The 26,737-nt window shown below is 45.9% G+C and overlaps 2 protein-coding genes and 1 long non-coding RNA gene across 8 annotated transcripts in view; 2 read left to right on the top strand and 1 right to left on the bottom strand.

Annotated features, from left to right (window-relative positions):
* LOC116838796 (uncharacterized) overlaps positions 1 to 16,829 on the top strand; it is a 77,174-nt gene extending 60,345 nt beyond the window's left edge. For both annotated transcript variants that reach the window (XR_004376990.2, XR_004376989.2), the window contains exon 3: positions 16,631 to 16,829. This is a non-coding gene — a long non-coding RNA (uncharacterized LOC116838796). The remainder of the gene's footprint in view (positions 1 to 16,630) is intronic.
* Positions 6,785 to 22,750, bottom strand: TMEM80 (transmembrane protein 80). 2 transcript variants are annotated; one of them, XM_075065072.1, is made up of 6 exons: positions 22,680 to 22,750; positions 15,035 to 15,051; positions 12,901 to 12,994; positions 12,696 to 12,788; positions 11,809 to 11,877; positions 6,785 to 8,446 (listed from the first exon to the last, which is right to left on the bottom strand). In XM_075065072.1, exons 1-6 carry the CDS (start codon positions 22,696 to 22,698, stop codon positions 8,241 to 8,243), a joined length of 498 nt encoding a protein of 165 aa, XP_074921173.1. In that variant the 5' UTR covers positions 22,699 to 22,750; the 3' UTR covers positions 6,785 to 8,240. The 2 variants fall into 2 exon arrangements, with proteins under 2 accessions (XP_074921173.1, XP_032660182.1); XM_032804291.2 differs by lacking the exon at positions 11,809 to 11,877.
* A 513-nt stretch (positions 22,751 to 23,263) lies between these two features.
* DEAF1 (DEAF1 transcription factor) overlaps positions 23,264 to 26,737 on the top strand; it is a 49,555-nt gene continuing 46,081 nt past the window's right edge. For all 4 annotated transcript variants that reach the window (XR_004376987.2, XM_032804253.2, XM_032804244.2 and 1 more), the window contains exons 1-2: positions 23,264 to 23,734; positions 26,389 to 26,486. Coding sequence is in view for 3 of the 4 variants with exons in the window: in XM_032804253.2 (XP_032660144.1) it covers positions 23,476 to 23,734; positions 26,389 to 26,486 (357 nt within the window). In the remaining variant the exon portion in view is untranslated. The remainder of the gene's footprint in view (positions 23,735 to 26,388; positions 26,487 to 26,737) is intronic.

The raw sequence follows: 26,737 nt of genomic DNA, 5'->3' as shown, positions 1-26,737 counted from the left end.
TCAGTGCTAAACCCCTGGAGGCTAACTTGCTTCTAGGTATTGGTCGTTTCATGCTGGCAGTAAACACCCCAGGATGGCTGAGAACAAAGGCCTTTTCCCTGCAGCATAAACAACACCCAACACTTGATCTAAGCGTCTTAAAATATGTGTTCCTCTTCATTTTTAAGGCACTTTTCACCACACAAAGGCCTTTTCCCTGCAGCATAAACAACACCCAACACTTGATCTAAGCGTCTTAAAATATGTGTTCCTCTTCATTTTTAAGGCACTTTTCACCACACTTGCTTGGCCTGTTTCAAAAGGGCTGGCCCGTATAATTATACACTCCAGCAGGCTTGTACATTTGCAAATATTATCAGTGGCTTGATTATGCCATGCCCATGCTCCAGATAGCAAGAACAGATCAAAAAGTGTGTTACTGCTTAGAAAGATGTTCTGAGGTGAGGGGCCTGGTCCTCAACAGTAATTTATATGAGCGCAAAGAGGGTAAGAAATGCCAGCATGTCAGAATGGTAGCGTTTTCACTCAGTTTGCACTGGTGTAAATGAGACAGCGCAAGGGCCATGGAGAATCAAGCCCAGGAGTATTCAGGAAGGCAGTGACTACGGTGGCTTACACTGTATGTTACAGTGTTCTTCCTTATGCTGATTTCCTTGATGAGGTGGAATTGTGGCATGTGACAGGCTGGCTGAATCAGGAAAGGAGTTTAACTACCACTGTGATCTGCTTTCTTGTAAAATAGCAAAGTAAATGGGAACGTCCTGACTCTTCAAGGGCTAAACAGAAGCATAGCTGGATCTATGAGTGCTACAGTGACACAGCTGCAGTGTTGTAGTTATGTCACTGTTGCTCCCATAGCGTAGACGCCTCCTATGCTGAAAGAAGGTGGTTTTCCATCACTGCAGGACAGTAATCCACCTCCCTGAGTGGCTGTAATTACGTTGGCAGATGAATTCTCCCATCGACCTACCCATGTCTACACCAGGGGTTAGCTTGGCTTAGCTACAGCACTCGGGTGTGAATTTTTCACACTGAAGAACCATAGCTATGTCGACCTAGCTTTTAAGTGTAGACCAGGCCTGTTACTGGGCTTTCTGCAACCAAAGTAAAGGTATAAAGCAAAGCTTGTGAGCCCAGTTCAGAGAAGAGATCTAAAGTATAGCTCCCTGCAGCCAGGGGCCAGAGAATCAGAGACACCCATCTATGCTTTCCTGGTTCTCCACTCATCTCTAGCCTTTTTCTTAGAGTTCATTCCTCCCTAATTCTCAGTCAGACTCTGGTCTCACTCCTTATAGCATGTCCGCCATGTTTTGTGCTAGAGGGGGTGTGACCCAAGGACTCCATGCCAACTGGCAGAGGGCACAGGGATACAAGGGGCACAGGGATCCCAGGGGTTCATCAAAAGGGGTCATGTAAGGTCTCCGCTGAAAGCCTGTTACACCGATCATCATCATCATTGTATATGTGCAGAAAATGTGTGAGGAGTTACATGGGTATATACTACAAATTATAGGGAGGAGGGGATAGCTCAGTGGTTTGAGCATTGGCCTGCTAAACCCAGGGTTGTGAGTTCAGTCCTTGAGGGGGCCATTTGGGGATTGGCCCTGCTTTGAGCAGGGGGTTGGACTAGATGATCTTCTGAGGTCCCTTCCAACTCTAATAATATCTGATTCTAGGTCTGTAGTTAAAAGCAGGTTACTCAAATGTAGTTCGTCTTGAGACAAACTTTTCTCAGCAGAGCATGGGAGACACTTATCTCCATGATGGACCACTGTGTGTTGTATGCCATACAGTAGGAGTCTACCGGCATACTAAAAATGCTAATGAAGAGCTGGTGGAGACTTCGGAAGGAAACTAACAGGAAGAGGTAAACAGCAGGTGAAAGACCCTAGTTGAAAGTGAACATCAAAGGTCTGTTCTGGTATATTTGGCAGTGCAGAGGGACACCCTGGCACCCTTTAGCTAGGAAATAACCTGGCAGTGGGTTTGCAAGATGAAAAAGAGATCAGCCAGGCTTGGCTGAAAACACTGGAAAGAAGTTTGGGGGAGAGAATCTGCTTTAGATAGGTTAGGTTTAGTCTCTAGAATGCAGGGTATGATTTTGTTTTATACGTAACCATTTGTCCCTATCTCTCACTTTGGTTTTTATTTGAATCTTTATTCGTTCTTCAACAAACTTCCTTTTGTTTTATAATTGAACACAAGTGCTGTGCATAATGGTATAAGGTAAAGCAGTGAACTGTGGTACGCTGTTCCTTTGGGAACAGAGGATGTGAGATTTCTGTGGGTATCCAGTGATCAGGGGCTGGAGACCACACAGGGACACTTCAAAGGGACCTGGGGGCTGAGGTGCATCTCTTGTCAACCTGCAAAAGTGAAGAAAGGGTTGGTGTAGCCCAAAGGAGAGTGCCTGAGTGGTTGACAGGCTGGTTGTGTAAGGGAGCTAATACCCAGCTAGCACAGGTCAGGCTCCATCATGCTTGAGGCAGGTGGTAAAAAGATGACTCACAGCCCTGGGTGTCCCGAGAAGAGACACTGGGGGATATAAAATGAATTTCCTCAGCTGGACCAGCCCAGCTATTTGTAAATCCTTGCACTCAGGGAAGGCAACTGTACTTCCTCTAAGTCAGAAGTGGGCAATCTGTGGCCCGCGGGACTATTCTGCCTGGCCTTTGAGCTCCCGGCCGGGGAGGCTACCCCCCCATCCCTCCCCTGCTGCTACACCACCACGTGGGCAGCACTCTGGATGGCAGGCCTGAGCTCTCCTGCAGGGCAGCGCAGCAGCGTGTCTAGCTCTGGCCAGGCAGCCGCCAGACATGCTGCTCTGAGTGTCTTGGTAAGGAGGCCGGGCCTGGGGGGACTGGATAAGGAGTAGGGTGTCCCGGGACACAGGGAGCAGGGGCAGAGGTTCTGGTAGGGGCAGTCAGGGGATGGGGAACAGGGAGTTGGATAAGTGGGAGTTGGATTAAGTCAGGGATCACGGGGGGCCTGTGTCAGGGGACCAAAGAGGGGTGTGAATAAGGAATCGGGCAGTCAGGGACGGGATCGGGCGGGGGGGTTTGGATAGGGTAGGTGGGTGTCATGTGTTTGTTGTGTCTATTAGGGGACAAAGGACAGGTTGGGTATTTGGAGGTTAGGAAATGGGTTAGGAGCAGGGGGGTTGGATGGGTTGGGACTTCTGAGGGGGGCAGTCAGGTGATGGGAAGTGGAGGGGTTGGAGGGGGGTGAGGGCCAGGCTGTTTGGGGAGGCACAGCCTTCCCTACCCAGCCCTCCATACTGTTTTGCAACCTCAATGTGGCCCTCAGGCCAAAAAGTTTGCCCACCCTTGCTCTAAGTGTAGAGGGCTAATCCCTCCCTGCCAACAGCTGAATGGGGATTATATAACCTTTGGATCTTTTCCTCCTCTCCTTAACACTGCCTTGGTCGTTGCTGCATCCTCCTCCTCCTCATTGGCATTGCAACATCAGAGAGAAACCAGCTAACAGGTAACCTCAAGAGACTAACAGCTCTGACTAATGCCAGGCACAGTGCAAGTACAGAGTAAGCTTTCCCACCCAGCTCTGATCGTGCACCTACTATATAACCCATGCCAGTCGGTTCCTAGACTTCTCCTGAGCAGACACAATTGTGTGGTGATTTTGTGACATGAAGAGAGCTCCACCAGGGATTAAGGGCCTGATCCAAGCCCCTTGGTGCCAATGGGAAGACCCCTCATTGACTTCGAGGGGGTTTTGGATCAGGCCCTAGTTTGAAACCACCAGCTGCATTTGAAATGTTGACCTAAACAAGAAGATATGAACTTTGAACTCCAACACTGAACGCTAGTGAATTAAACAATTTGTCTCCCAGCCTCTAAGATCAGTCCCTTTTAAAGGTGCCCTGCAAAGGGGAAAACAGTTGGGCTTGTACACTCCTTTCTATCAAGTAGCTTAAAAACAAAACAAAACAAAAAACCTTTCAGCTCCATAAAGAATATGAAAATAGCACAAGTGCCATTTCATTCGTTAGAGGGCACCTTTAAATCAGTAGAAATAAAGTCAAATATAGGAACCTGGCCAGCCTTTTTCCTATGTTTTTCTCCACTGACTCAGAGGAAGGACTTGCAAAGCCTGAGAGCTTGTCTGTCAGTATTATTTTTAACTGCAAATAAAATATATTAATCAAAACTTGGCTCCATCTAGTGAAAGACAGTATTGACTTGTCCGCCACCCTTTCTGTTTAACAGGATATTCCTGTTTTGATGTTGCTGGGATACTAGAGGAAATCCAAAATATTCTCTCTCGCAATATAACTGTACATCGTGCTGTACAGCAGGTACAATGTACCAAATAAAGATGATAAATTTCTGTCCCAAAGAGTTTAGGCTATGGCCCTGATCCTGAAAGGAGCTCCACACACAGGCAGTGATCTGCTTGGACAGAGCTCATTGTAGGATTAAGATTAAATATAGGAACGGGCACAGTAGCAATAGCAACCAAAGAGATGAGTGTGAGCGTTATGGCTTGCTGGCTTCATGGAACCCATGGATGTTTTGAAGTGTGAGAGGGAGAGTGTGTGGCACATGCTATCCAGGAGATTGTTCAGTGCATGAGGGTGACATGCAAGAGGGCATAAAAGCATAACTACTTAACGTTCCATGGATGGTATAAATCCTCTAGTTCATATTGTCATCCAGAAACCCTGGTAATTTCACGGTCCCCTGGTACCAAAACTTTGCCCTAGCCATGTGCAATTGAGGAGAAGCCTGGCTCTCAGGACTCCAGCACTTCTGTTTAAACATGCTCAAGCAATAACACGCAACTTATGGAGAGAATGTTCCCCCCCCCCCTTGCTGTAGGCATCCACAATTTCAGGGTAAAAGTGAGTGAATGAGATCAGGTAAAAGCTGAGATGTGACAGCTGCCGAATCATGAACATGGGCAGTGGATTGAGGCTGCACTAGCAAGACAGGAGAAAAGAGGTAGTCGGACTTTTAACTCCGTCATCACTAGCCTCCCACTTCTACAATCTCTTTCCTTCTCTCTCCACCCATAGCCAATATAATCAGTGAGCTCAGCCTTTGACCCAGAGAGCTGGGTGTGCCAAGCTAATATTATTAATAGTCCAGTAGGGCTCAGAATCCCTTTCTGGAACATTAGACCCTGCTCTGAGTATTTGGTGCTGCTTGAGAGTTTAGGGCTTATCTACAAGGACAGTCACGCTGGCTTAACTAAAGGTGTGAATTTAAATCAGTTTAGTTAAACTCCCATATGGTCACTTATTTTGATTTAAGAATGGCTTCAATTCACCTTAAGTACATTGGGAACAAGTTGAAGCTAAGCCAAAAATATACCCACTCTAACCAAAATACTAGTGGCGACACAGGGGATTGCCCCAGTTTAACTACACCCATGTGAGGGCAGGACGACCAGGCCTTAGTTCACTTCTTGGGTTATTTGTTTTCTTAAGTGTTCCACAAGTTTCTTTCAGAGAGGATTTTGAAAGGAGTGACAGTCTGTACAGAGAATAATGCATGCAGGCGACAACGTATCACAGAGCATCGTGCTGCAGATGTACAGCCCCTCTACATCTATGGTGAAAAAGGTTGCAAAGAGCATGGAACACCAGGAGACATTGGCTGGGAACTTTATCTGCACCAGAGGGCACATGACTTTAGGCATTAATTGTGGGACTCAAGACAACACTTGGAAACAAGAAAACAAGTGGATTTAAATCATTAATGAAGTTAGACATTTGTTACCTCTAGCTGGACTAGTCTAACGTGCTCTATTTGCAGCCACCCTTTCAGACCACCAGAGGCAAGTAAAAGAGGGAAGCTAATCCAGGAACTCAGAGTTAACTATAAGGTGTGCTATCACTGTCTGCTCTAATATAGACAATCAAGTAACTGTGCTTTTGTTTACATCGTTTTTCCTTTGGATTCTGTTTAAGGGCCTCTAAATTTCTACCTTTGCCTGAGATGGGCATAAGTAAATACCAGGAAATGAACATGCATTTATTTACGCATATAAATAAAACAAGGTATAAATATGCATGGTATGCTTTCATCATGCTTAGGGTGGGTGAAGCAGTGTTATAGGTTGTGCATTTTACTTTATTAATAGAAAGGGTATGACAGGGCAGATTCCATTATGCCAGGCAAATGGAGAAGAACAAAAGGATTGCCATTTGATTTATGCAGATTAAGCATGAAACCATTCAGTCACTCAGTTTATCTGCTGCCTCTTAGGATGCACTTCCATAGTTCTCGCATTGACTTTGGGGTGAAATCCTGACTCTACTGAAATCAATGGGAAATTTTGCCATTGGCTTTAAGAGGCCAAGATTTCATCCCCAGGAGATTTGCCTGGAGAAATGCAGATTTTGATGTTAGTTACACTGTAGGTATAATCTGGCTCTGAAGCAGATGTTAACTAGCTCATGGACGATTTCCCTACTTTAAGATTGATCCTTTGGTGGCATGGTGCTGCCACGTGGGCTCTTACATCACTGCCCCCCTGCTGCCATCAGAGCAGGGGATTGGGTGTGTGGCTGCGCCACTACCAGGCAACACCAGTCCCTGGCTGCATTTTCAGCCCCCTGCAGTCACTGCAGCCTGGTGTAAATTAAAGCAGACCTCAGGATGCTCTCCCAGTGTACAGGTGAACTGGCCTGCACATAGAAGCAGCAAAATCAAAGGAGTCCTTTCCACACACTCTACCTAAGCCCCCTAACTTGTGTTCTGTGCGGCTTAGCCATACCCCAGAAGCTGGTCTCCAAAATATTTTGCACTTGCAAACAGAATTAGAGTGTAATGAATTCTTTATTTTTTTTTAAATTGATACAAAAATAAAACATGAATATGAAGGCTATAATTATGTACAAAAAACCCAATGATGACACTGTTACAAAAACCCATGGTCATCTGCAAAATCTTAGCTCGCATTTAGTCAAACAGATTTTAAAATAGTGATTTAACCGAACAGGAAAGGAAAGGTATAAAAATAGATACATCATATAGAGACGATAAAAACCTTACACAACATTAAAGCTGATCTTTCAAAAGGAAAAATCAAGGACTAATTCTTATTTATAAAAAGGTCATTCTACACTGCTCAGGTAGTACAAAGGAGAGGTAACATTCATGCCCATTTTAAAGCCCCATCCTTTACATTGCCAAAGCAGAGATGTGGCCTTAGTGGAAATGAGGAGTGGTCGGACCTGTAGTTCCCACAACAGCCGTAACACAGCTCCCTTGTGCATATAGGGCACTTGATTCGGCTCTCTCACACACTGGTATCAATCAGAATAACTCCACTGAAGTCAGTTACGAAGGTGTAAAAGGCACAAGTGAGATCAGAATAAGGACAACAGGACAAAATTCTGCCCTCAAATACAACTCTGTACCTGGTAGTGCAGAATTGAGCCCACAGTATTTTCTTTTAACATAGACAGGGCCGGATTCTCCTCTATATTACTCCAGTTTTATGCCAGTTTGATTTCATTAAAATCAATGGCATTGCCAGGGCTGGCTCCAGGCACCAGCTCAGCAAACAGGTGCCTGGGGCGGCCAAGGGCAAGGTGCAGCAGGTTGGGCTCTTCAGTGGCAATTTGACGGCGGGTCCCTCGGTCCCTCTTGGAGGGAAGGACCTGCCGCTGAAGAAGAAAGCGGCGTGCTGGAGCTGCTGCTGATCCCGACTTTTTCTTTTTTTTGCCGCTTGGGGTGGCAAAAACTCTGGAGCTGGCCCTGGGTATTGCACCAACATACAACTAGAGTAATATGCTGGTTTATATTTGTTCTAATTTGGATACAAATATCTGATGCAGAATTTTGATTAAATACACATGTACATCTTTAGGCACAGCAGGTCAGGACATGGACTCAATGCAGGAATACACTTGATTATGTGTGTAACTTTAAGCCCAGAAGCACTCCCATTGACTGCAATGGAATTACTCAGATTTAAAGCGGAGCATGTGCTTAAGTGTTTTCCTGAAGCAGGGCCATTGCCACTAAATGAACTACTTAGTCAAACAGTGGAACAGAGCTACTGTACAGGATATTTTAGCTGGTTATTCATGGGGGGCTGTGCTGGAGTAGGGCTATATTAAACCCTGTAATATAAGGATGAGTTTCTTCACAATATTTTACACTGGAGAAAGTGAAACCAAATACTTTTAGACTTTAAAGATGCATGTTGTCTCTTTACTGAAGAAATGTTGGAAGCAGATGTACCTTACAACTCTGAGCAGCAGAGATTTAGCTGACAAATGCAGCAATGGCTATAATCTGTAGTAGTCCCTCAAGTCCATACGTAAAAAGAAGAATAGCGTTAATTATGACGTCTGCTTTTAGCACGTAAGTTTCCCACACCAGGAAGTAGACAGACAACATTATGCTGCCAACAGTAATCACTAGACTGACCCCTAGTGGAACCTCTTCTTCTGTCAGGTTACCCTTTGTACCTTGAGGAAACAAAAGGGTTACATGAATCTTTGACTGTTTACAGGGACAATGTCTTCGAGAGCAGCCCTGTTCAGTAAGGCACTTAAACACATGCTTAACTGTAAGTACATGCTTAAAGTCAAGCACATGCTTAAATGCCTTCCTGAATCGAGGCCTGTAATAAGCCCCTTCTTCCCAAATCTGGACCTTAGCGTCCAAAATCTGGGTGCTTAGCATGAAACTCCCCCAAGCTTATTACCAGCTTGGACCTGATCTCGCTGCCACCATCCAAAATTTCCAGGGTTTTGGCCCCCTTCTGGTCTCCCCAAACCTTCTCTGGAGAGACCCCCAAGACTCAGAGACTCTGATGCTCCACCACAGGGAAAACAACCTCCTCCCTTGTCTCCTCTTATCTCATCCCCCAGCGTCCCTCTCGGGGTTATCCTGGCGATACTGTACTAAACTCCTTGAATGCAAAACAGAGAGGCAATTTACCTTCCCCCTCCTTCCTCCCCTGAGGCTATGCATTCAAACCTAGTCAAGCTAACACAACGAGATTTTCCCCTCCCTTCGTTCCTGTAAGCCTAAACCGAGAAAACCTCAAGCAGGTTTTAAAAAGAAAGTTTATATAAAAAAGAAAGAAAAAGACAAACATATAAACTTCTGCATCAAGATGACATTACAGGGCTAATTGCTTATAAGAAAATATTGATAAAACAGTCTTATTCAAAAGATACCAATTTGAACATTCCAGCAAGGTCACACATGTAATACAAACCTACAATATAAAACCTATTGCTTTTCCTTTTGTCTCACACCTTGGTAACAGAAGGGTGAAAGAAGCTTGGAGATAGAAAGAAAACCTCTTTCTCTCATGTGAGAGAAAACAAAGAGAGAACAAAAACAAACACCAGAAGTTCCCTCCCGTCCTTTGAAAAATCCAGTTTCCTGATTGGTCCTCTGGTCAGGTGTTTGGTTCCCTTTGTTAACCCTTTACAGGTAAAAGAAACATTAACCCTTAGCTATCTGTTTATGACAAAGCCATTGTCTGTAAGCTTCAGAACAGATCCAAAGACAGATGAGCACGGTCATTTTAACACTGACCAGGATGGTAGTTTGGAGAAAAGACAATCTACTGGTACTCTAAGACTTGGTCTACACTACAGACTTATGTCAATATAGCTACATTGCTCAGGGGTGTGTAAAATCCACACAGCACATGTAGACAAGTCCTAAGCACAACTTCTACATTATTTTCCCCAGATTAATAGAATTTAAAGTTAGATGTAATCATTACGATCATCTAGTCTGGCCTGGTGCTTGAAAGGCTGTTAAATTTCACCACATGGTTCCTGCATCTAGCCTGACAACTTGTTGACTAGAGCAGAGGTTCTCAAACTGTGTTCCACAGACCACCAGTGTTCCGTAAGCTCCATTCAGGTGGTCCACAGATAGTTCCCTCTATGGTGTGCGCCTGGTGGCCGCACACAAGAGAATAAAGGGCCACTCAGTTAGTGGAGCCGTGCAGGCATGGCTTCACTAATTAGGTGCTTGGACCCTGGAGAAGACGCACATGTAAGGTGAGGTGGTGGCCTTGGGGGGGAATGGGAGTAGGTGAGAGGGGGTATGGGGTGAGAAGAGGGGGTGGGGGAATTTGGGATGTGCAGGGATATGGTGGCCAGAGAAAGAGGCAGCTTTCCCCACCTCCAGTGCTGTGGCTGTTGAGGGGAGAGAGAGAGAGACATCCTTCCTTCTCAGCCTCAGCTCGGGGGCTGCCGTGGCAGGGGAGAGAGGGCACATCCATCACATTAGAAAGGTAAGACTACTAATATTAAAAAATGAGTTGTGTGCTTTTATTTGAAGAACAAAAAAAGTTAATTATTATTAAGTTTTTTATATATATATATAGTGCTTTTATGCAAAGCGCTTTACAATATTTAGCTAACAGTATAAACAACATTTGGAAAGATCATTAAGTGGTCTGCCGAGACCCTCAGCAATTTTCAAGTGGTACGTGGAAAAAAAAGTTTGAGAACCACTGGACTAGGGTGTATCTTTTATAAAAAGATCCAAATATGATTTTAATATTTCAAGTAATGGAGAATGTACCACATCTCTTAGTCATCTGTTCCAACTGTTAAGTATTTTTGTTAAAATTTTGTACCTTATATCCAAGCCAGTTTTAGGGTCAATAGTTTTGTTATTCATTTTTAATTGACTCAGACTTGGAACTTATTTTTCTATTTATAAAATATTTTTATTGAACAGGCTCTGAGCACATATACAGAGAATTTTCTTTTAGGCACATTTTAACTATAAAATGAAGACAATAGGCTAAATTCAGCCCTGATGTAACCTAGCTGAATTCAGCAGCAGCCCACGGTGTATGCTGGTATAAATGTCTCAAGAACACCTGGCATATAAAAAAATTAATCCCCAACCCCAACAAACACACACAACCCTTTGGACTGACTCAGTAATGCCTACAGTGGGGATTGGAACCAAGGCTCATATGTCCCTTTATGTATTGATGAACTGCCAAAATATTAACAACCGGTTCCCTCCTCCTCACCCCACGAGGGGGTTGTGCCCCCCCCCGGGACTCCTGCCCCATCCAACCCCCCACGTTCCTTGACAGCCCCCCCGGGAACCCCTGCCCCATCCACCCTCCTTCCCTGTCCCCTGACTGCCCCTGCTGCCCCATTCAACCCCTCCTCTCATTCCTGATGGTACCCCGGGACCCCTGCCCCATCCAACCACCCCTTCTCTCTGTCCCCTGACTGTCCCTAGAATCCCTACCCCTGACTGCCCCCCGCCACCCCATCCAACCCCTGCTCCTTCCTGACTGCCCCCTGGGACTCTTGCCCCCATTCAGTCCCCCTGTTTCTTGCCCTCTGACCATCCCGACACTAATCTACCCCCCCCAACTACCCTGCACTCTATCGAACACCTGCTCCCTGCCCCCTTACCCTGCTGGCTGGAAAGGTGGGGAAGCGAGGCCGGGCCCGTGTTGGCTTGGCCGGGGCTGGGGTTGGAACAGAGCTACTCGGTCAGAGCCAGGGTGCTCAGCGGGGCTGGAGCCCAGGGGCCAGAGCCGAGGTGCCCGGAGCCAGGACCGGGTCGGGCCGGAGCGCGGCCACCAACGGGACCGGGGCTAGAGCCGCGCCCCTGGCCAAGGTCAGGGCCAGCCCAGGGGCTAGGCCGGAGCCGTGCCGCCCGGCCGAGATCAGGGCTGGGCCGGAGCTGTGCCACCCGGCATGCCGCAGTCGAAGCCGGGGCCGGACGCATGCCGGCCGGGGTCAGGGTCTGGGCCAGGCCGGAGCCATGCGGCGCCCGGAGCCCTCCTCCCACTCACGCCTCCCACTTCTCTGCCCCAGCTCACCTGCGGGAAGCCGCTGCTTCTTTCTCACCCCTCCCAGGCTTCCTGAGCAAACAGCTGATTCGCAGGAAGCTGGGGTGGGGGAGGAGAAGTTGGGGGAGCGTTCAGGGGAGGAGGCAGAGGCGGAGTGAGCTGAGCTGGCGCTGGGGGAAGGGCAGGGAGCTGCTGGAGCTTTTTATAAATTTAAAAGCCCTTTTCGAACCAATTGTCCCTCGCGGGACAACCGGTTCAATCAGGGCTTCTAAATTTAACAACCAGTTCCTGCGAACCGGTGGGAACTGGCTCCAGCTCACCACTGCCTTTTTGCCACTCTAGTCCATTAACCCAATGCAAAGGGGCCACAGTCAAGGTAAGAGTCCCTCCTGCCCCATACCCTGCCCTCCAAGTGTAGTGCTGGAAGAAATGAGGGCTGCAAGAAGGAGGGGTGTGGAACAATTGTGGCAGCTCTAGGTTGCTCAATTAAATCTTCTGTACTGGGGAATCCCTGGGCGCTATTTCCAGCCGCTTGACTGCTTTTCTGCTGCTGAAGCAGCGTAAAGGAGCCCGTCAGTAGAATCAGGGCCTCTGTGTTTTGAGCTTGATTCTCTCCCACAACATACACACTTATAAATAGCACAGCAATACTCTAGTGTTACATTTCCAGCAGTTCTTGTTATCTGTGAATCTGTCCCTTTTTAGTAGTACTAAAATATTACATTTAACCAATATATAACTATTATCATTTGCCCTTCTGGCAATACAGATCAATCGATGAATTAATGTTTAACAACATACACGTTTAACAGTCTGTAAAATAACTGGTTACGCTGCTAAATCAGCAAGTTTTGACATCCACATTCATAAAATGATTAATGTGTAAAGATCAACATACCCAATTAAGATCAACATACCCAAGTATAATCGGATTGCTTCTAGAATGGCCATAACGAACAGCAGCCCAAGATCAAGAGCCAAGTAATTATCTGGATAACTGAAAACTTGATCTGTTGAATAACAAAGCATAAACAATCCAAAACCACTAAGTACATCAAGTCATCACAATATAACATGCACACATCTGAGTTTTGTGTTTAGAGTATGTATAAAGTAACTTACTTTTATAAATAATCATTAGAAGCGTTGCCAAGAAATAAAAGATGTAATAAAATCCATTTAAATAGAATAGGATCTGTAAGGGAACAGACGACAGCTGACGAACATTATTAAGGATCTTTAACAGTAATGCAGTCAATCTATTTTATAAACTATCGGTCACAGCATATTAATGTCAAAATGCTACTATCCCTTATTTTCCATAGCAATCTATGCATGTACATGTTTCTATTGGCACTTAAGATACCAAGGTTGTTGATATAATGGAAATACCTAAAATCAGTTGAGATTCCACATACTATGAATTTAGGACAATAGCTTTTTGGTTTCTTGTCTGTTTTAATACGTAGTTCTAGCTAGATTATGTGTTAACATGGCCCTCATTAGCATAGTATCTGAGCACCTCACTATCTTTAAGGTATTATTCTCACAACACTCTGGTGAACCCTATTATTCCTAATTTTACAGCTGAGGAACTGATGCACTAGGCAAATAGTGATTTGCATAAGGTCGCGCAGGAAGTCTGTGGTAGAACATGGTAGAACAGGATCTTGAATTCAGGTCTCTTAAATCCTTGGCTAGTGCCCTAACCTCTGGATCAGCCTCTCTCACCAATTTTCCAGACAGATCAATATTACAAGAGTGTGTATGGTGGGGAAAGAGTCTTCTAGCCAGCAGGCGTGTATTTCATTTGAATTTCCTTGGTAGTCTCTTTCATTTGTTTATTATACATTGTTTAACGGGGGGGGGGCAGGGGGGACCACAGAAGCCAAATATGATCTACATTTCAAATGCTGACAACGCCTTCAATAAAATACAGGTGCCAAAATCTCTGCTGCTGTCATGGAGCTGCACCTATTTCAACTAAGAGAGAATTTGGCATGGATTTCTTCTAGTGGCCATTTAGTTCTATTGTCCCCCAGGTTTAAGATGATATTAAATTAACATACAAATTATTTTAGCATTCGTGCCCACCCAGTTTTGGATGAGAAACCCTGCAAGTCCTGGGTGTAGTCCAGTTCCCAAGCATGTAAGCATGTTAATTTTAATGAGGCAGAACTTGTTTTTCCTGTTTTTCTGGTTGAAGGTGGAGCAAAAATGCTAGAGAAATTCCAGTAGCAGAAGTCTTTGAAGAATAAGGTGTCTGTCTCTTTTCTTAGGAGGTTACCCTGGGGATGTGGGTGGGGAGGGAGGGTGGAGCACCAGGAATTAACCAGAGAGGAAAGAGAGACAAAGAGTGTGCTACAATGCTCTTTTGGTGCCTCTTGTCAGCTATGTAATGTCAAATCTCAGGGGTGTGTGCTGCATGGATTTCATGTGGCTCAGTCTACAAACCTATTTGTTTAGATTGTTAGTATGGACCAACCAGTCACTCCCTCCTTCTCCTCTAATCTCCCACATACACCTCTAAAGACCATGAATCTATGGTGACTGTTTTTTCTTTCAGCTCTCTTTCCATTACTCCTCTACACATCACTGACTTAGGGTATTTCTTCATTCAGATGAACAGCCCCTGGCTTAACCTACCCTGGATGTGAGCAGCCACATTGCAAAACCATTCCTGAGTTACTGCTCCACACTGATTCATATGTTGCTAAGACTTCTAGGGGCATATCCCATGGTTCTTAGCTTTGCTGTAAGCTGACCCATTCTATGATTCTTTCCCAGTAAACTGTAAGAGAACTTGTCTGTCCTTTTCAACACATGGGGGAGAGGGAATTTTGGGAAAGCATCAGAGGAGTCAGACTATTGGCATTTGATGCGCCCTGACTGCAAAATGGCTGGGTTTACCAGTACCAGTGAAAGCAGAACCTGACAGTCAGCCTATAGCACCAGACCAGCCAGCTAGCCCAGGCTGAAAGCATATGTATATTCATGCAAGAGGGCTTCATGTGTGTATGGGTGCTGGGGTAGCAGCAATACCCAAGTAGAAGCCTGGGATAACTCTGCTGTGAAGACATACCTTTAGAAGCTATCACCTACCAATAGTAGCTCAAACAGATTGTGTTGATGGTTGACGCCACACAAAAAAGGATACCAGTGAAAACTATGCTAATATAAACATTGTGCAAACTTATTAGACAGTGATCTTGCATGTCATCCCCAAGTGCAAGGGATGGGATGTCCAAAAGGATACAACTGATGAAGTTCTTCCTGCCATTGGAGGGAAAATAAGGAGTAATTAGGAGAAAATCAGCCTACATTTTTGCTACCAACAATGTTGCAAAATGCACAAATGACTGAAATTTTTCCACATCAGCTACTTCAGATTTAGAAAATAACTTGTTTTAGGATACATTAACCCTAAAGTCATTTTGTGAAACCTTCATGGAGAGAACCCACCTTCTCTAGTTTGTACATCTCTTTGAAAACTTTAAGCACTATGTAGATACTAAATATCATTGTGTATCTGTACCTTCACAGCACTCATTATAAATCACCTGATGACATTTCTGTTTCTGAACCGTACAAGAACTAGGGAAGCATGCGGGGGAATCAGAATGTCATCTGTTGTTAAATTACAACCAAAGGTTGATTAAGTCAAACCCATGGCCCCAACCACCACAAATGTTGCCCCATCCCCATCTCAAATGATACTTCCTTCTAACCACACTCTCCTTACAACCAGTCATTGAAAGCCCAGATAAATCCTTAACACAGTGCAATTAAAAAAAAAGAAATGTATGAACCAAGCAATAATTCTTCTGAAAGTGTCTAATCTAACTTCCCTGTAAACCCAAATTTAAATTTTCTTGAAGTGTGGCAGTACTGACCTAATGAAAGCTCACTTGTCCATTGTTATCCCTCTTAGCACTCCATAGGTACATACAGAATTGAGAATCTCTTGAGTATTAGCCTCATTTTTCAGAAGGCAAAACTAAGGCACTTTGTAGTTAAGACACTCATCCTGCAAAGATTTATGCCTCTGCTGCTTAATTTTACACATTGACTTCAATGGGACTACTTACAACACGTAAAGTTAAGCTGATGTGGAAGTCTTTGCAGGATCAGGGCCTAAGGACTGGGCTACATGCAAATTTTTTATTGATATAAATATGTCAGTTCAGGGTGTGATTTCTTACCAAAATAGTTATACCAGAATAACCTCTAGTGTGGATCGCTTACTCCCCAAACAGGAAAAAGGGCTTGTCTACACTTGAAACTTGTTTCATCTTAAGGTAGAGTGTTAATTTAAAGTGCAATAACTCCATGTGTGGATACCCTTATTCTGGAATAGTGATAGCTCTTATTCTGGAATTCCATCTGTAAACAAGCCTAAGATACACCGTATGACGCATGGCCAGAAAGAGTTTAGCAGCTTGCAGGATAATTGACCCAGATTCAACTTTTAAGGACATATTGGTAGATAATTTTTGTGTTTTTGTGTGTTTACATATATATTGTTAGAGGTTAACAATGTAATCAAGAGTTCCTGTCTATGCTGTATTCTGTTCATTCAGACATCAAAAGGAAATATCATTTAAATTAACTGTAAACAGTGATATCACTGTATTCATCTCTCTTTGAAATGTATAGCAAGTCACCTGTGAATAGTGGAAAACACGCAACTGCCTTATGTTAATCCATGTAGCTAATTACCGGTGATGCTTAGGAAATAGGCCTACTTCAAAGTCTCCCTGATTGCCTATTGTTCACCTAAAGACTCTGAGCTACCAAAAGAAGGCCTGGTACTATATAAAAATGTCTTGGGTCCTGATCCTTTTTATCTCAGATCTGCTTGATGCTTCATGCAGGGGAAGCTTAAGTCCCAAGACTGAGATCTCTAGAGTCCCATCTAGATCACCCCGAATATGGACATAGAACTATAGCCTTGGACTAATTCTGAAAGAACTCTGCAACTACAAAGCTCATCATCTCTATTAAGAATCTGATCTCAGAACTGTACTCATGTCTGTATGCACACTGATCTTTTACCCAATAATAATTGGAGATATACCAATCTCCTAGAACTGGAAGGGACCTTGAAAGGTCATTGAGTCCAGCCCCCTGCCTTCACTAGCAGGACTGATTTTTGCCCCAGATTCCTAAGTGGCCCCCTCAAGGATTGAACTCTCAACCCTGGGTTTAGCAGTCCAATGCTCAAACCACTGAGCTATCCTTCCCCCTCTCTCTCGCTTTTCTTTTTAAATAAATTTTAGTTTAGTTAATAAGAATTGGCTGTAAACATGTATTTGGGTAAGATCTGAAATATTCATTAACCTGGGAGATAACATGTCTGATCCTTTGGGATTGGTAGAACTTTATTATATGATTAATAAGATTTTCAGTAATCTTCATCATATTTGACTTGGGTGTCTGGGTGGAGGCCTAAGGCTGGATTACTTTAAGGAAACTGTGTTGTTGGCTTCTGAGTAACCGTAAAGTATTATAGAAGTGGTTTTGTGCTGACTTGGTAAATCTAAGTATTGGAATATCCACCAGCTTTGGGGATTGTCTGCCCCATTCTTTGCAGTTCACCTTAATTGAGTAACCTCCATGTAGCTCCCCTGGGACTCTGGTCACACACTTCTATAACTGACTCCATACTACAGAGGTTGTATTACTTTAATTATACTGGGCTAGATAAAGCAGTACAATTTTTTGCCCAAAAAAAGATCACACAGTGTCAATGAAAGAGCTGAGTATAGAACCCAGAGTGCTAATTCCCAGTTCTGTGCTCTGAACACAAAACCGTATACCATTGTCATTAGCCCACAAGTAGGCATTAACCATATTCCTACATTTGTACCAAGGACAAATGATATAATATCTAATAATCCTACTTAGCATCTATAGAATCTCAGTACATTTCACCAACATTAATTGCTTATGCCTGACAACACACACTTGTGAGATAGGTATTATAATTATATAGTAATTCGTAATCTAGTAATAACATATCCACTTCATTATGTAACTTGACATCTAATTTTCAATTATTCTAAATTAGTTCAGACTGCCAAGTGCAAGATCACTTTGCTTTCAACGGCCTAAACAACGATGCTTAAATATGGGCTGACTCTATCTTTGATGTAACTCCAGTGAAGACAATGGGTTTATACCAGGGACGAATCTGGCTCACTAACTCGTTTTCAAGAAAGGATACAAACACGGTGCGAATCCCACATTCATATATACGAGTGAGCTCTTAGGAGCATGGTTCTGAGGGCCTATTTGCATGTACATACGCTTGAGCTGCATGTGTGTCTTAAGAAAAGTTTTGAAAATTGTGCCCCTTGTGCTGGATCGTGCAGATACTCCATGAGCAGAATCCCACTGACTTTACTGGGAGTTTGATATACTGAACAAATACAGAACCAGGGCCATAAAGTCTGTTCCAAACAAGCGAGTTTTTTAAATGTAGCCCCTGCCAAATTTTCTTAAAGAACACTGTGCGCATGCATATTTGAAGACAGAATTTGGCCCATTTTCTATAAATCTGTTTCAGGATTTAGCATTTCTGATGCTAAAAATGTATCAGGTAGCAGGTAGCCCGTGCCTATAACTAGGTTTGCCCAACACTTCCCATTATAAGACCCCGTTTTCACTTACTTATATCTTTGCCAAACTTAAACCATTCAGTCAAAATTTTCCATGCCAGGCATCTACCTCAAACTCTTTTTTTTTTTTTTTTTTTTTTAAACTTTCAGCTAAAATGGTGGTTGTTTTTGGAGAATAAGAGCATTGAAAAATTCATGTTGCCCATGTTAATGAACTGGTTGTAAGATTATTCTCATTTTTTAAGAAGCTTTCACACCTCCTTGCTTTGGATTGGGACTGGACATCTGACAGGGGGTCACCTGCTATCAGGAATGTGCCTTTTGCTGTTGCTGTGAAAAAAATAACCAAGTAGGACTAAGTTATGAGTCACTGAAAAATCTCAGTTCACACATAATCAGCTGAGTCTTCTTAGGCATTGGCTACTAAATTCTCCACAGATTTTGTTTGTATTGCACATGCTCCAGCCCCTTGCAGCTCCCATGTATGATTGGACCATCCCCACAGAATGACTGAGCACACTCTGGGAAGCTGTGGCAATACTATAAGAAAAAATAGTATGTGATCATGTAATTAAATACGGTATCATAATGCATATGCACTAGGGAGCTGAATTAAGGTTGCATGACCATTCTTAAAACTGGTATTTCCCACTTCTCAGTGGTTGACTTTGCAATGATATTAAAAGTACATTGTTAGGGTTTTTTTTAATGAAGTACTTACAACAGTAAGAGAATAGCAGTGTAACCAGATCTACTAGCAGCTTAGCACTCATCCAGCTGCACCGTTGTTAGCAGCTGCTATAATACAGATCCTACTTTTGCTAGTATAGAAGTACGCCATGAGAAGAGGAGCCAGGAGTCTTGGGTTCTATTTCTAGCTAACTTATTAACTTGTTATGTCACTTTGGACAAGCCACGTACTGTCTCTGGGTCAAAATCTGCTCTCAGTTACACCACTCTAAATTAAGGGAAATTCTACTTATTTGGTAAGAGTCCTTCTGGATTTAAACTGATACACAGCAATATCTGGTCCTTTGTACTTGTTTCGACATATGTAAAATGAAGACAATTTACCTATATCATAAAGATATTGAGAGGCTTCATTCATTAGTGTTTGTCAAGTGCTTTGAAACACTCATCAGGAAGGTGCTAATATGAGTATAAAATATTGTTACTAATCAAAATGAAGGATGCCCCACTCAGCAAAGGTCAGTTGGGAGGCTGGGTGTAACTGTTTACATTTATTTTATTCATATTAAATTAAAATAATGAAAAACAACATAATACTGATTAACTCACTCTAAAAGTAGCCAGGAATGCTATAATAAGCAAATTCTGTTACTACTGAAGTCAAGGAGAGTTTTGCCAGTTACAAAATGTATGGCATGGGATAAAATTGTACAGACCGATAGTTAACAATGCATTCATCCCAGCTACAGCTAGTTCACTGGTGCAGCATCTCTTTCCCTTGCTTTACCTCATTATATGTTATAGAGCAGGGGTGGGCAAACTTTTTGACCCAAGGGCCACACTGAGGTTGCAAAACTGTATGGAGGGCCAGCTAGGGAAAGCTGTGCCTCCCCAAACAGCCTGGCCCCCACACCCTCCCATTTCCTGCCCCCCTCAGAACCCTCCCGCTCCTTGTCCCCCAACCACCCCTCTCGGGACCCCCCAGCCCTAACCACCACCTGGGACCCCCCATGCAACCCCCCCTGCTCCCTGACTGCCCCACCCCTTATCCATACCCCGGACCCCTAACTACCCCTGGGACCTCACCCCCAATCCAACCCCCCTGCTCCCAGTCCCCTGATTGCCCTGAGCCTTATCCATACCCCTGACAGGCCCCCCGGGACTCCCATGCCTACCCAACCCCCATTTCCTGTCCCCATGCCCTATCCACACCCCCGCCCCGACAGGCCCCCTGGGACGCTCATGCTTATCCAACTCCCCCATGCCGACTGCCGCCCAGAACCTCCGCCTCATTCAACTGCTCCCTCTCCCCTGACCCCTTACCATGCTGCTCAAAGCAGCATGTCTGGCAGCCGTGCCGCCCAGCTGCGCAAGATACGTTGCCATGCTGCTCGGCAGGAGCGCGCAACCCCGCCACCCGGAGCGCTGCCCATGTGGCGGCATGGCTGTGGGGGAGGGGGGACAGCAAGGGAGGGGCTGGGGGCTAACCTCCCTGGCCAGGAGCTCAAGGGCCGAGCAGGACGGTCCCATGGGCCGGATGTGGCCTGCAGGCTGTAGTTTGCCCACCTCTGTTATAGAGTATCCCACACGGAGAACAAATTAAACAAAATATCCATGCTGTGTTGTTCATGTTGCCAGAACTCATACAAAGAAAGCATGACAAGATAGTCAGGATACTGACAATTCAGTTATGCTTAGTGGGATAGATTCACCACTAGTGCAGCAGCTGAGCCTACCAAGCACATCCCTAGGCGGAATTCAGTTATAACGTTAGTAGAGCTGATTGGGAATTTTTCAACAAAATTTTTTTACTGGAAAATGCTGATTAGTCAAAACTGAAACTGTGGGAAAATGGTTGGTTTTGATGAATTTCTTGACTCCAAAAAGGTGAAAAAATCCAAATAGCCTAAACAAATAATTTTTTAAACAAAAAATTCCAGTTTTCTGGTTCTAAATGACTTTTTAGTTAGAAAAGCAAGAAAGTGAAAATGGTCAAAACCAAAATGTTTTCATTGACCCCAACTGAAATGGAGGGGGAGGGGGAGAGGTATGGTGTGGTTCATGACCATTTTCAAGATGTTGGTCCAATTTGGGGTGGGAACATTTTTCAGTGTCTCAAAAAATTTCCTGAGACAGGAAAACTATTTCCTGCCCAGCTGTGGTTGTAAGCAAGAGGCAAGGCCCTCTGCAAGTGGTGAAGGGATGCAGCTTGCATAGATTTGAACAGGTCAGAGGGAGACACACCAGGCAGTCCCTACCCTGAAGTGGGAGGCTGCACACAGCGGAAGGTCAGATGTTGGGGGCGCTTGTGACCTCCAGTTGCTCCTCACATGCAGCTCTAGGCAGCAGTATGAGGCAGGGGAGGCAAAGCCAACCTGTCCCCTTTGCTGAGGCTTGGGATGCAGCAGTGCAGAGCATAAAGTCTCTGGCTCCAAACAGTTTAGCTGAGTTCAGCAAGTAAAAGTCAGAAGCAGACAGGCAAGGGGCACAACAAAAGTTCCCACTGCTCTAGGTCTCCCTGGTGTGGGGAAGGGAGTCCACACCACTCCAGGTCTCTCCTAGAGAAAGGCGAGGGGTGGGGAGAGAAGGGGAAAGAGGTCAGGGCAATGTGAAGGAGGGGAACCCCATATGCAGTGAGCCCCTCCTGGGCCCCCTCAATAAAATTCTGGTTGTGCCTTTGCAGCCATCTGGTACTCATAACAGGGGTATGCACTGGGGACTGGTGAGAATGAACATGGGACACTCCTTTCTCTCCATCTCTTCCAGACACCAGCTAACCCCTGCCTCTTCCAGATACTCACCACCCACTATCCCCTTAGACACCCACCATCTCTCTCTCCTCAATCCCCTGCATGCCCTGAGCTCCCTAGACACGCAACAGCCCTGTTCTTAGTGCCCTGCATCCTTTGGCCAGACATCAACTCCCTGAACCCCCTAGACCCCCATCTCCCGGACACCTTTCTCCTCTGAGTCCCCGTCCAGCGGCTCCCCTCAGGCACTGACGGCCCCGGACCCGCCCCGCTTTCCGATAGCCGGTTATAGGCAAGGCTTGCTCATGGGTCCAAGTGCAGGAGAGGAGCCTCCAAGGCTGTTCCGTGAGCGTGGAAGCGAGCCGGGCTAAGACGAGCCAGGGCTCACTCAGCCTGTCTCTCCTGGAAGGGAGGTCGCAGCGACCCTCCTTCTGCCCCCTCCCCCGCCCCGCGAGATCCCGGGGCTGACTCCGGAATCGCTTCACATTCCCTTCCCGTCCAAACGCTCGTCTCAACCCGTTTGTTTCACACTGACCAGCGCTGCCCCCTCCCCCTCGGGGTCCACCCGAGCCCGTCGCCGCCGTGTAGTGAACGGTACCGCACCGTCCGAGGTAATAACCCCCATCGCCTCCTGGTGCCGCGCGCCGGCTGGCGTTGATTGTCACGTAACCAGGGCCGTGCAGTAACCATGGCAACACTGCAACTGAGGGACGAGGGCCATCATCCCGCAGGGGCAACCCCTCACTGTCCCCCACCCTCGGCACTCCGTCTGGCTGGGAACCGTCACCCCCGACCCATCGGCGACGGAGCTCGCGGTAACGATGGCAACGCGTCCACTCACCTCTCCTGACAGCAGCCATGTCCCCCCCCTCCTTCGCCACCTCTTAGTCCTCCAGCATCCCGGCATCCCGTGCGCCACTGGGGCTTCGGGCGCCTTCAGCCATTGCCGCTTATTCTCGCGCGCTGTGAGGGCGGAAAGGAGCCCGCCACTTCCCCTTCAGCCCCGCGGCCTTCGGGCGTCCCGCGCGCTCGGCTGGGTTCGTTCTGCTTCGGGCAGACTCGGGCGCTGTCCGTTCGGCTTCCTGGCCAGCCCGGCCGTTCGGGTGAGATCGGAGGGGGCTCGGCTCGGTTCGGCTCCCCGCTGCTATGGGGACGAGCTGGGAGGACTCGGGCAGGCTCGACTCTAATCGGCTCTAGTCTCCGATCTCCTCGGGCAGGTTCGGGTCCCTCCCCCTCAATCCGCTGGGATTGCTGTTCGGGCGACGCTCGGGTGAGACGGGCGAACACTCGCAGGGGTTCGGCTCCCCTCGGGTGCCCGGATCAGTCCGCATTCGGGTCACCCAGGAGGGGCAGGGGATTCAGTCGAGATCAGCTCCTTCGCCTGGAGCGGCATCGGGAGAGCTCGGACGGACTCGGGTCCACTCGGTCAGGCTCGGAGCCGACCCTGTACATTTCTGTTGCTCGCTCTCGGCAGTGCTCGGCTATTTTCGGAAAGACTCGGGATCTCTCGGGGAAACTCGGCGCATTCTGGGGTAGCGCCGCGCCCCGCTCGTGTGAGATCGGAGAGGGCTCGAGCCCGCTCGGGCCGGGCTCGGCTCCTCTCAGTCCCCGGCTACGGCCGCCTCGGGCGGGCTCGGATGGAGGACTCGGACTCGGCGGCGAAGCAGCTGGGCTTGGCCGAGGCGGCGGCGGTAGCTGCGGCGGCGGTGGCCGCAGCGGTGGCCGCGGAAGGATCCGAACACCAGCGGGCGGAGGCGGCGGGCTTAGAGGCGGAGCCCGAGGAGGAGGAGGCAGCGGCGCAAATGACGGCAGTGACCGTGATGGCGGCGGATGCCGAACACATCGAGATGGGAGCCGAGTCCCTGCCGAGCGCCGACGAGGCCGCCGCCTTCGCAGGTCAGAACGCGGCGCATGCGCATAGAGCGCCCCCCGCGCGCGCGCTCGCCTGCGGCCCTGGCACGCGCTGCGGCCGGTACCGCCGCGCAGCCGCGCGCTCGCCGGGCTGGTAGTTCCCGCGGCTGAGCCGAACCCTGGGTCAGAGGTGTGCGCAGGGTGAGAGCGCTCGGTGTGAGCCGAGCGGAGATGGAGTCCCGGTGATTTAACCTGCGCGGAGCTACTCCAGTAGGGTGACCAGACCTCAAGTGTGAAAAATCAGGATGGGGTGGGGGTAATAGGAGCCTATATAAGAAAAAGACCCCGGAATCAGGAGTGTCGCTGTAAAACTGGGACACCTGGTCACCGTACGCTCGAGGTCAGCCCCACACCCTCTCCTCCACCTGGGGTGTCCCTGGACCAACTCCGGGCAGGTCACAGCGGTGGGGCTCGGGGTGAACATGGCTCCTGTGGAGGGAAAGGGCCAGCTCGGTTCAGCTGCACTGTTGAGTTTGACTTGCTGCTGTCTACCGCTTTCCCCCATCCACTCTGTCTCAGGATGCTCATTACCCACATGGTTAGCCACCACCGTGCATCTTGTCAGTGCAACAGCTCCTGACATTGAGTCCTCCCAGCCGAGCTACATGGTTATCTTTGTTTCACAGCTGGGGAGCCAGACTGGTGAAGTAACTTATCGCAGGCCACACAGCAAATAAATAGCAAATTCAGAATTAGAAGTAAATACTGTCAGACTCCCAACCTTTTGCTAAGGTTGGCAATTTTGGTCGGACTTATTCCTGGAGGTTTCATCACATGACACAGACAATAGGATAACCCTACCTTTTGCTCAGTGCTTCAGTCCGCACTGCTTTCATAAAAACGCTGAGGAGTCCGGTGGCACCTTAAAGACTAACAGATTTATTTGTGCATAAGCTTTCGTGGGTAAAAAACCCACTTCTTCAGGTGCAATGGTGACATCCTGTCTTCACAAGTAAACAATACACTGTTTTTCCCCTTGAGTAAGAGGCTTCTTTTTGCACATCACATCTTGACTTTGACCTGCTCACTGTGGGCGCACAGATCTCTCATTGGGAGTTTTGCCTCCCTAAACAAGTGCAAAATACTGGAGACAAGATCTGCTATGCAGCCAGGAGCAGAGATTTTAGCCCATAATCAGGCTTAATAGAATTCAATTTTAATTTTTTACATAATTTCAGTGGTTAATATCAATTTTTATTTTTTATTTTTATCTATTCAAATTTAGTTGTGAGAAATTGAGGGATCAGACAGTAATTTTTTAATGACAGTAGACACTGAGATTCAAAAAGTAAAGATTTACAACCATTAACACACAAAATTGTGACTATCACACGTCAAACTATACAAAGTAAATATCCTTAAACTGTAATAAGCTGTCAAGCAACATATTTCTTACTTTGTCTATCTGTAAATTACAGTTATGATGAAAATATTTTTCATCAGTTTGTGTGTGAAAGTAAAATTGACATTTACTGCTAAAAATCTAATGCATCCACAATTACCTATAATTAGCTGTCAGTCTTGATGCATGTCTATCTGGGTGTTGTTTTTCATGCCTTTCCATTACTGGAATACAGAAATCGTTTTTTGTGTGTATGCCATAAAATATGGCAGCAGGATTCAACCTAAGTATTCTGTATGTGCTCTGAACAGCTGTTACTTTACAAATTTTGTATGTAGCATAGTTGTAGCAGTGTCAGTCCCAGGATGTTAGAGAAACAGGTGCTGAAGAAGAGCCTTGAGTGGCTTGAAAGCTTGTCTCTCTCACCAACAAAAGTTGGTCCAATAAAAGACATTACCTCCCCCACCTTGTGTCTCTACTTTACAAGTGTGTCAGACTCAGAGAACTTGTAGGATCTTTCTCTGTGAAGCCGCACGTATATGCCATACAACACCCAACTTGGATTCCCTTAGTTAAGAAGCTGAGTTTTCGTAAGGGTTTGTATATATCTTGTGACTAATGCATAAATAGAAGTTGATATAAATCATGAGCATCTATTAGCTTATACCAAATTTTCCTTAAAAGCAAATTTTTATAGACAGCAGCAGAAGAGAGACAATCTGGTAGACTTTCCATAACTAAATATGCTATCAAATTTTATGCAAAATATAATTTAAAAAATTGGATACATTCTAGCTGATGTGCTAGCTGGCTCTATCATGATATTATTGAAGTGGTAGCAATTAATTTATAGACTGAGACAGGCAGAGAGTCTGAGGTTTTCTCTTCCTTTTATCTTTAGGTTTGTAAGTCAATCCCCTTTTACAGTTCTCACGCGCACTGAAGCAGCTTCATTTTTCCTCCTAGTTAATCACATGCTGTTAAATACTGTCTCAGCCTCAAGAGTGTTCAAATGATAAGCCCAAGCCAGTTTTGAAGATAAATAGCAATAATCAGAATGACATTTATTTCTAGTTCAGATTCTTTGAAAAGATTTCCAGAGGTGGCATTAGAAGTGAAGTTGTGAATGTCCTCTGTGGATGATCTTATTCTCAAGGGGGTGGGAAGAAGAACCTGGAAAAAATTTGGAAATAATATAGGGGGAAAAAAAAAACAATTGTATTTTCTCTCCTTTTAGCTTTAATCAAGTTCTGTGGATACAGCAGTATATTAAGTTCACTTCTGTTTTATGTTGTAGAAGTGACAACAGTAACGGTAGCCAATGTGGGTGCCTCTGCAGACAATGTCTTCACCACATCGGTGGCAAATGCTGCATCTATATCTGGACATGTGCTGGTAAGTTAAGGGTTTATTTTTGTTTTTTGTTTTAATTCCTTTAGAATGTTGTGGGCCCTATGTTGATAATGCCTTATGTAATATCTCAGGATAAGTACAACTCTGATGTTCAGGTTGTGTTAAGATCAAAGGGGGACTTTTGATTGCCATATGCAGGAATTTAGCCACATAACCAGCAATAAAGTTAAGAGTTACACTGCTAGCTCACTCTGAATATGTCCTCCCGTGTAGCCCTGGTGAACTGAAGCATA

This window comes from Chelonoidis abingdonii, chromosome 4 (genome assembly GCF_003597395.2).
Source record: "Chelonoidis abingdonii isolate Lonesome George chromosome 4, CheloAbing_2.0, whole genome shotgun sequence".
Lineage (NCBI taxonomy): Eukaryota > Metazoa > Chordata > Testudines > Testudinidae > Chelonoidis > Chelonoidis abingdonii.
Note: the sequence above shows the minus strand (reverse complement) of the source record. Positions and strands in the feature narration are given on the sequence as shown.

Bases quoted from the DNA above. Each gene is read 5' to 3' on its own strand.
- TMEM80 (XM_075065072.1), bottom strand. The intron at 11,878-12,695 runs GTATGTTGATCT...CCCCCACCCCAG, and splicing joins AGCAATCCGATTATACTTGG to CTTCCTGCGAATCAGCTGTT. The intron at 8,447-11,808 runs GTGAGCTGGGGC...TGTTTCCTCAAG, and splicing joins GAAGCAGCGGCTTCCCGCAG to GTACAAAGGGTAACCTGACA.